Source organism: Centruroides sculpturatus, unplaced genomic scaffold, assembly GCF_000671375.1.
Source record: "Centruroides sculpturatus isolate CEXI.00-Female unplaced genomic scaffold, Cexi_2.0 scaffold103, whole genome shotgun sequence".
Classification (NCBI taxonomy): domain Eukaryota; kingdom Metazoa; phylum Arthropoda; class Arachnida; order Scorpiones; family Buthidae; genus Centruroides; species Centruroides sculpturatus.
The window spans coordinates 29,933-39,659 of record NW_019384303.1 but is presented as its reverse complement, the minus strand read 5'-3'; the positions used below and the strand labels follow the sequence as shown (position 1 = coordinate 39,659).

The following is a 9,727-nucleotide window of genomic DNA, read 5'->3' as shown; positions in this document are numbered from 1 at the left end:
TTTCCAGAAAATAATATAAATGCGAAGCGACACGCAATGGAGAGAAATTTCAACATGGGATAAATTCATATATTTTTTCGTACATGATTCGTTATCCGAAAAATAAGTTATCCGAACCACCCCAGTCCCCAATTGATTCGGATAAACGACGCTCTACTGTATTTATGCGAGTACTATTTATTGTTGGCAAGAAAAAATTTTGTGGCTCTTTAAAAACTTTGAAATTTAGTAAATTGTAATTTTGGCTCTTCTGACTCAAAAGGTTGCCGACCCTGCTCTAGGAGAAAAATTGGAAAAATTTTTTGAAACTGATTGTATACACAGAAAGTATTTTTTAAAAATTCATGTATTTTTAGTTAATTTCTATTACATAATATATGTTTTATTTTATTTAAATGCATTAACCAAAAGTTAAATACAAAAATAAGAAATAGAGAATTAAGTTATGAGGACAGGCATTTTCAAATTAAATGTGTTTGAAATAACCAACATGGTAGAAAAATTAGTATATAATGCTTGAAATGCATTCAGAACAACACATAGTACAGGTTACATTTTTTGACCATTAATAGTAATGTTTAAGACACATCATTTTGCTGTTACTGACAGTTTGAAAGTTCTTCGGCTGTTCTCTTGATGTAGCAACTTCAGACATCCATATGCCCACTGATGAAACAACATACGATTTCCTTAACTGACTTTGCTTTGTAATTTACAGTTTTATATTTTGCTAAGTCTGATGAATCTTTCTTTTCATTTGTTTGAATTATCTCTTCATTTTCAATTACTCTTTGTCTTCTTGTGTTTTCAAGAACCTACTGAGAATTAATGTATTTTCCAACATATAATATGCAGCTGTTTTTTGGGAACATTTTTTAAAGGAAATTATGCATTGTTGAAAATAATTATAGTATCTTATTGTACAGTACATTAATTGAAATGAAATTTAGAGAATTTTTGTGTGAAAAAATGTGGGATTACAATACCAGTTAGTGCGTGCACAGAGTACTAACCTGTCTTAAATGAAACCAGATGCATTAAAGATCTCATTTCACTAGACAGAATGTATCCCTTGTCTTCTTTAATTAGTTATGGTTGCCTTCGCATGATTTAAAATGAAATATAGATGCACTCTGTTTTGAGACAAATGTTTTAGAGGGAGAAGTATGTCTCATATGCCACGAAATATGGCAATCCTTTTATTGATAAAAACCTTTGTTTAATGTCCTTAGTTTTAACTTATCTATGTTAAATGTGTGTTTAAACTATAAAACCATTTTTATAGTGCAGCGGTTTCCAAAGTGTGCACCGCGGTTCCCTAGGGCACCGTGAAATAATATAAAATTTTCATAATTTTACTTCCACTTTTAATGTGATAAGATAAAATATCTAGCAGACCTGATGCAAATCATTAACTCAGTAATAAAGGTGGCACATAGAATTGAATCATAAAATGTAAAAAGCCTCATACCATTGCAGAAAAACTCATTCTACTGGCTGCTGTAGATATGGTGAACATTATGATCGGTGGGTCTGCTGGGTAGCAGCTTTCAAAAGTGCATTTGTCCAATAACACTATCAGTCGCAGAATACAGCACATACATAGTCAAGGACCTCCAATGTTCAGTTATTAAAAAAATAGAAGGGAAGGAATTTGGGTTGCAGCTGGATGAGAACACAGATGATAATAATGATGCTCACTTGCTTTGCTATGTACAGTTTATAGATGATGATAACATTGTAGAAGACTTTCTCTTCTGTAGAAGTATCACTGTTGGTGCTAAGGCATGATTTGTTCGAGATCCTTGATATTTTTATTTTTGAAAATAATTTGGAGTAGACCAAATGCATTGGTATCTTTACTGATGATGCTTGTTCTATGTCTGGATGTTATGGAGGATTGCATGCACTCTTTTGAAGCAAAGATTCTGATGCACTGTGAATCCATTGCATTATTCACAGGGAAGCACTCGCATCAAAATATCTGAGTTCTGCATTGAACCAGAATATACTTAAACATGTAGTATACTTTATAAAATCCCATATAACCTCAACTCCTTGCTGGTTGGTGTAAGATACTACCAGCAAGGAGTTGCAAGCCAACCAGCAAGGAGTTCAGGTTATATGGGAGCAAGCTTCTATCATTAGACCCACGTCTAACAAGCACTCCATCAAACATCTCGAAAAACTTGAGATTTATAAAGCCCAAGGGAAAACTACTTGTATCAATCATACGGACGCCCACTCTCTATCTACAGCATGGAAATCATTCTATGAAGATAAACTGTAATTTTTACAAAACATTAATTTTTAATAGAAAACTGTTGAGCTCTTTATTTTTATTTATTTTTTATATTCTTATATCCCTAATATTATATTAATTCCGTTAAGTGCTCATCATTACAAACGCATGTGCAGTTATTATTTTTTCGTAATTTTAATTTATGTTCTATTTCTTTAATGTTCTTTTTACTTTATCATTTAACTGATGAAGATCATTAAAGACGATCGAAAACGTTTTTACGATATTAAATTATTTGCTGGAATATTTAAAAAGGTGATAATTTTGATTAATTCTTTCTAGTTCCAGTACAAATTAATATTTTTATTGATCTCACAACAATAGATAACTGATTCACATCATGCTAATGTTGCCAAATACAGTATTAGTAGTGACATACTAGTAGGGTTAACTGTTCGATTTGTTCCTGATCAAACGATTTTTCCTTTCTCCCTTTTTAGTTTGAACATATTCTAACTAAAAAGGGAGAAAGGAAAGAGTTCGTCCAAAAGTCACCTTACAGTCTTCCTTTGAGCATAGTTTCCTTTATTTGGAGACAGGCTACTTCATTGGGAGTGTCTGTAGAATCCATCAGCTCCAGATGCTGGTCTGAACAATCAGATGGCTGCTGTCCTAATCTAGATGTAATTATGCACACAATACCTTTCAAGGAACTCTAGCTGTTTTCTAACTCAGTCGAGAGACCTTAAAAATTGTCAGGGGATCCCTTCACTTTTAAAGGGATCGTTCGGTCCAATCCAGAACAGGGTCAGTAGCTTGAATTCAGGACCGCCTCAGATGGGATCCCATGTGATATGTCCCACTATGCTTACCCTCTCCGGAAAAACTGAACTGCTCAAGCAAAAGTCAAAATTGCTTTGTCTCTGCCAACCATTAGGCCTACACAACATTAGTGTACATAGTGTCTACATATTTTCGAAAGATCCCTAAAATATATCAAAAATTGCTAAATTTCTTTTCAGCTACTGTCCCAATTAAGCGATTAAATTATATATTAATTTATTAGCTTACAAAATTCTGATCTTAATGATTGATTTTAATGTATTGTTATTATTCAAATCAATGTGAATAATACTGAATACTGAAAGAGTATAGAGTAATGTAGCCCTGTGCCAATAGTTATTCTGCCAGGTTACATTTGCATCTACCATGCATTTTACAAAATGGTATCACCCATATCAAACTACACCAGAATTGAAAAGTGAGCTATTATTTGATTTTTGACAGCCAATGGCGTTAGATTCAGTTAGATCCATCACATGTTATATGCACAGTATGGAGAGTCATGCTTGTCACTACTAAAAGCTTGGGTTCAAAAGTTTATGTTGCTCATTGTCTATGTTTATTTGGCTTTTTGAACTTTTGAATCTATTTAACCTTATATGTTAAATTATTTTTCTTTGGCAGTGCTACAAACCTTGTTTATTNATATTTTTTTTTTAGCTGAACTCCTCCTAGATTTCAATGAATTAGGTATTGATAGATAGCTTATTGCATTCTGCAGACTTCCCTTTTTCTTTTTTGATCTGCTGATCCATTCGGGAGATAGAGATTTGGAACCTGATATCATTTTGTACAGAATCAATAAGAAACTTTTGCAACAGTTTGGTATCAGGTTCGGCAACGAACCATCTGTGTATATAGTCTAGGAATGAATTGGGGTCCTGATAATGAATTCTCTGCACTTTATAAGTATTCACTGATCATTTTGTAATAATTGTTGCATCATCTACCATTAATTTTTGCAGTGGAACTTGTCAGTTTATTAGGAACAAATTTAGTATTATATCATTGGTATGAGAAACAACAAAAATTAATTTCCCAGATCAATCATTCTTATAGACAGAGCCAGTGCATGAGATGAGGCAGCAAGGCCTCAGGTAGCACTTTCAAGAAGGTGACATTTCTAGATCACATGTTAAAATTTTTATTTACTACAATGAACAACAATTAAGTAAATAACTTACTTAGTTGGCTTATTTAATAATTGTTTAGTATAAATATATCAATTGGCACTTTATTGTTTTTATTTTGTGCCATGCCAGGTACACTGGCACTAACAGTTTTCAGAAAGTCAGACAAACAAATGCAGTTTTTTCTAGTTCTTGGTTTCAAACTTGATTATAGAGAATTCTGGTAGGAAAAATTTTTCCAATTGAAAACTTACAATAAATTATTTTGTATTTCATGTGATATTCCACTGTTGGCCAATAATTTTTAAAATATAACTTCAGAATCTTTGTCACGATATACATATGAGATTGATGGTAGATAACGATTCCAATATAGACCCATTGAATTTATTCAGTCAACTTTAGAATTATTTTTAAAAATAAAATGTCACCATGAAAAGTTTTAAATTATATTGACAAAAATAATTTAATTGAAAATTTTCCAAATGCTTTTATATTATTGAGAATTATTTTAATCCTTCCTGTGTCCATTGTTAGTGGAGAATAATCTTTTTCAAAATTAAAATAGATTAAAAATGATTTGTATTCAATGGTGCAAGAAAGGTTTACAGAAGTAGATATATTATCAACCAAACAGAAAAAATTGATTTACATAATGTTTCTCTTTTTAATGTATTGTTTAAAACTGCATTGCATTTATCATGTGTTTATGTAAAAATGGTTTTTGTTTTCTGTCTGTAATAAATAATCACACACAAAATATTACGAAAATTTTTTTTTATAGATTTGTGGCAATAGAAATGAAATAAAATGTTATTGCCTTTCCTTTGCCCTCACTTTACCAGCAACTGAGAAAAAGTGTGGCATAAACTTACTGCCTGAGGCAAGCCAATTTTTGGAGTGCTGGCTCAGCTTATAGACAATAAAGTGAAGTGTTTTAAATTTGTTAAAAATTACTATGTTTAGGGACCGTCCATAAATTACTTAAGGGCGATTTCAGCCATTCTAGACCCCACCCACCCCTGTGTAAGAAACCGTAATATTTTCTTTGATCCCCCTTCCCTATCTTACATAATATTTTGGCATGATTTTACAGAAAGATTTTAACCAAAAACATTTTTTTTATGAAACCCTAAAAACCTTAAGTCCAAAATATATAATTATTAATTAGTTAATTAATATGTACTATTATTTATAAGGTAACTTTTATATATGTTCCTGGCCATACTGGCATACTAGGAAAGGAAAAAGCTGATTTTGAGGCTAAGTCAGCTGCAAAGGACACTGATTTGGAATACACTCACATCCCTCTCTCAAGTAGCAGCCTTAAAAATTATATTTGTGACAACACTATGCAAAAGTGGAATCAGTAAAAGTAGTTGAGCAGTAAAACTGGTAGAATAACAAGACTTTATTTTCCTAGTGATGAGAACCTACATTCAACACTACTTAGAGATTTAGTGTCTGCTACTGCTCAACTACTTACTGAGCATGGTAATTTTAGAAGCTATCTGGCAATGTATAACTGGGCAGAAACTGCTTCTTGCTTTTGCTCTACAGAAAACCTAGACACCGTCGACCATATGATCTATCATTGTCCAATTTACGATCAAGATAGACTTATTCTGAAATTAGAAATTTTTACACTTGGTTTCAGGTGGCCACGTCCACTCAATAAGCTTGTTCAGAAACCACTGTTTCATGCTTTTTACAATTATGTTCAAAAAATATGGAAGAAAAGATTATTTATAATTTCTAATATCTAGTTTCACATTTTAGTTTTCACTAAAAGCCAAATACTAATTTTATGTTTACTTTGTATCATGTATTTTGGTTTATGTATTCTTAGTGTTATACACCCTAAGGAGTGGTGTACTTATTCTAATAAAAAAGGAGAGAGAAACCACCACACAGCCTTTCTCCCATGACAAAAAATGTTTAGAGCATGAATCTGCTAGTGTTATTACTCTATCAAGACACACAAGACAACGAGCATTCTTAATAGAAACCGCCAAATTGAAGCCAAATTCTAAATGCCACCACTCAATGAGATCAAAAAATAAAAATAAGAATATTACGTAAGACAAGATCTATAACCCCCTACCCGAGTAAGAAATCATAAGAAATCCTTGACCCCACCCACCCCAAAATACCTTATGTAATTTATGGATGGCCCCTTAATAAAATGCTGACTTGACAACAGTTTATTAGTTTGATTTTGGGGTCCACCAGTAGCTGAGCGGTCTTCGTACCCTGAACTGGGAGTTCGGTCGTGGGTTTGTGCCTCGCTGGGACGGGTTGGCCACGTGGAGTTTTCCAGGTTTTCTCCACATCTGTAACGCCTAAATAGGGGCCAGTTTCTCTTAAAAAGACCCCGGGAAGCATCCCCCTAGGCAGAACACTCAAGTGTTGCATTGCCATAACTAAACAAACAAACAATAGTTTGATTTTGGTGTTTTCAACATATCTTTGAAATATAGAATTAAAGAGAATTTCTACTCCAAAATTCTCATTTTATAGAAAATATTTTTATTGACTTACCAAAACAAAATTTTGGCTATTACTACCATGTTTTTTTTCTCCTCCTTCTGCCCTGTTAGTACTAAGAGAGCCTATTAATCATACCCATGGTGAGTTCATTCAGGCCCACAAAGGGGTTGTTGGGTGTCTCAATTTGATTCCAGGTCCTGCAGAGCAGTTGGCTGATGCCTCGGCTGTCAACTTGATAGTTTATTTAAAATAAATTTTGATTTAGATATATGTAATTTTTAATAATGAATAATTGTATTTACCAAATCATTTATAAATTTATTACTAGATTTATGATTTGCTAATAAATAATTTTTTTTAAATAGGAGTATAGCGGCATTATCTCTGGTTGCAATATCCACTTTTATGCATATTCCAAATCCGTTAAATGCCATGCAGATATTATGGATTAACATTATTATGGACGGCCCTCCGGCACAAAGGTATACATATCATTTGTACTAACTTTGAATGATTCTAAATTAATTTTTTATTTTTAAATGTATTTGCAGTTTGGGAGTAGAACCCGTTGATCACGACGTACTGAAACAGCCGCCTCGTGACGTAAAGCAACCGATGATTAATCGCGAACTCATTTTCAATGTAATTTTATCATCTCTTATCATCATAACTGGTACATTCTGGGTTTTTCGAAGAGAGGTTCGTAAATGTTCAGTAGTGTTAATGCTATTAAAGTTTGTTAGCCAATAATTAGATTTTGATATGATGAAGAGTTGAAGATCTAGAATGTGTTAGTTTAATATATTGTCTCTTGTTCAGTGAATATCATTTTTAGATTTGTAAAATATATGAGAAATTTATAACAGGAAGATATAGATTAATTTTAGTTTTATTTTCTATTAAAATAGATGAGTGACAATAAAATTACACCAAGAGATACAACAATGACATTTACTTGTTTTGTTCTCTTTGACATGTTCAATGCTCTTAGCTGTAGATCTCAGGTAATATCTTTTCATTTTGAAGATTTAACAGATTAATAAATATTTAATTTTAATCAAATTTTTTTTCTTTTTTCAGACAAAATCTGTTTTCACTATTGGCCTTTTTAGTAACAAAATGTTCCTTCTAGCTGTAACTGGTTCTGTCATTGGACAGTTGTTGGTCATTTACTTTCCTCCTTTACAGCAAATATTTCAAACCGAGGCCTTACCTGTGACTGGTAAGCTTGTAAAATTATATTTATTGTCTTTTGTATTTAAAATTACAGTATTTAAATGATTAATGAATACATTAATATTTTGGTAATTCATTTTGACAAAAAATTGAGAATTAGTAAAAAATTATTTTTCATATTATAGTTAGTTTAATTTATTCTCAAAAAGTGCAATCAAGTCACTTACATTATCCAAAAACAAAACTTTATTCCAATAAAGTTAATGCTTTATCAGAATAATATGGAGGCTATCTACTGTTGTTCAGATAGAGCTGAATATAAATATTATCTTTTTGTGAATGTGAGCATTTTGTTTCTGGCTTGTTCTTGTCATCTACCTATTTACTTATTGCATAAACAAAAGGAAATGTCACAAGGAGATTGATATCCTCCCCAAAAAATAACACCCATAACAAAAGATTAATATACAAATAAAAAATGTATATTTTATCACTGAGATTGTTTATTTTGATACAAATTTAAGTGTTTGGTGAGGATTTGTATTAATTACAACTGGTGTCTTAAAAAAAAACACAGGATTACACAAAAATATACAAACATTAAAAATAGAGTTCCTCTAGTAAATTTTAATTGAAAAAAATTAAACAAATAAATTTATTACTAATGATTTACCAAATACCAATCAAAATACTTTAAAGCTGCAACATTTATTTTCATTTATCTCATCTTTTTATTCAATAAATAAATGCTAGTTCATTTAGAAAGCAAAATGTCTTTATACATCCAACTTGCAGAAAATGCAGATAAAATGCAACCCTAGTTTTTTCAATTTATCCATAATCATGTGGATAAAGTCAGAATTAGCTGTAACATAATTTTGTCACTTTGTCAAAATCTATTAATTCATACTAGTCTTGAAGTTTGCTTCAGACTAGATTTTGGTGTTATTTTCTGTTTGACTGGTAAAATAACTGGTCAAACAAATTCATTCTATATATGCTTAATTATTGGAAGCACTACTGTATAAAATGGTGAATGTTTATATCTTTTAATATAATAATCTCGTTTACTAAAATGTTCATTTCAGATGTTCTGATATTGGTAGCGATAGCCTCGTCGGTGTTGGTGGTTTCCGAACTGAAGAAGCTGTTAGAAAGAATTATCTCCAAGAGGCGCAAAGCAAAACAGTTCTTTGACGATGATTTTGTCTGAAATTTTGCAGATCGAACTTTTTTGGCACCAATTGGTCGTTGGCATTTCTTTCGATTTCAATGCGATGATTCAATGCTTTAAGCAGAGTCAAAAAAAAAAAAAAAATTATCCTTTTTACAACCAAAGCCGTACACCAATTTTGGAACGACTTAAATCGTGGTCCAAGATAAAAAGAACAATCGGAGATACTTTATTTTAAATTTTGTACATTTACCAAGCTGTGATAAATGAAATGTTTTATCGAGTGTATGAAGTTTGTGTTAATTTAGAATAATTTAAATTATGGAAAGCAAAACGGTAATTTTGTTTGTTAATTTTGTAAGTAGGCATTGTGTGCTATGTTAAATTTTGTCACGAATCTCAATTGCAGTGTCTTGACAAGCCTAACATTAATACAATGTTTCAATTTGACAATAAAAGCAAAAGAAAATTTTAAAATTGTAGTTAATTGTATGTATGTAGTTAGTTATTTTGACATCCTTTACACATTTCTTTACTTAAGGTTTATTTGTTATTTAAATTTCCATATCTTTTAATGATTTTAATTTGTTGATTAAGCTAAATAAGTACAATAATTGCCATTAAAAGATATGATGTACTGTATATATATTAAATGCAACAGATAAAGGCAGA

General features: G+C 31.3%; 1 protein-coding gene across 1 annotated transcript in view; it reads left to right on the top strand.

Moving 5' to 3' along the window:
* Positions 1 to 9,280, top strand: part of LOC111617819 (calcium-transporting ATPase type 2C member 1-like) — a 31,731-nt gene extending 22,451 nt beyond the window's left edge. The window contains exons 14-18 of the mRNA XM_023359133.1: positions 7,071 to 7,187; positions 7,257 to 7,404; positions 7,614 to 7,709; positions 7,786 to 7,927; positions 8,970 to 9,280. Of these exons, the coding sequence (XP_023214901.1) occupies positions 7,071 to 7,187; positions 7,257 to 7,404; positions 7,614 to 7,709; positions 7,786 to 7,927; positions 8,970 to 9,094 (628 nt within the window). The 3' untranslated portion in view covers positions 9,095 to 9,280. The remainder of the gene's footprint in view (positions 1 to 7,070; positions 7,188 to 7,256; positions 7,405 to 7,613; positions 7,710 to 7,785; positions 7,928 to 8,969) is intronic.
* The last annotated feature ends 447 nt before the right edge of the window (positions 9,281 to 9,727 follow it).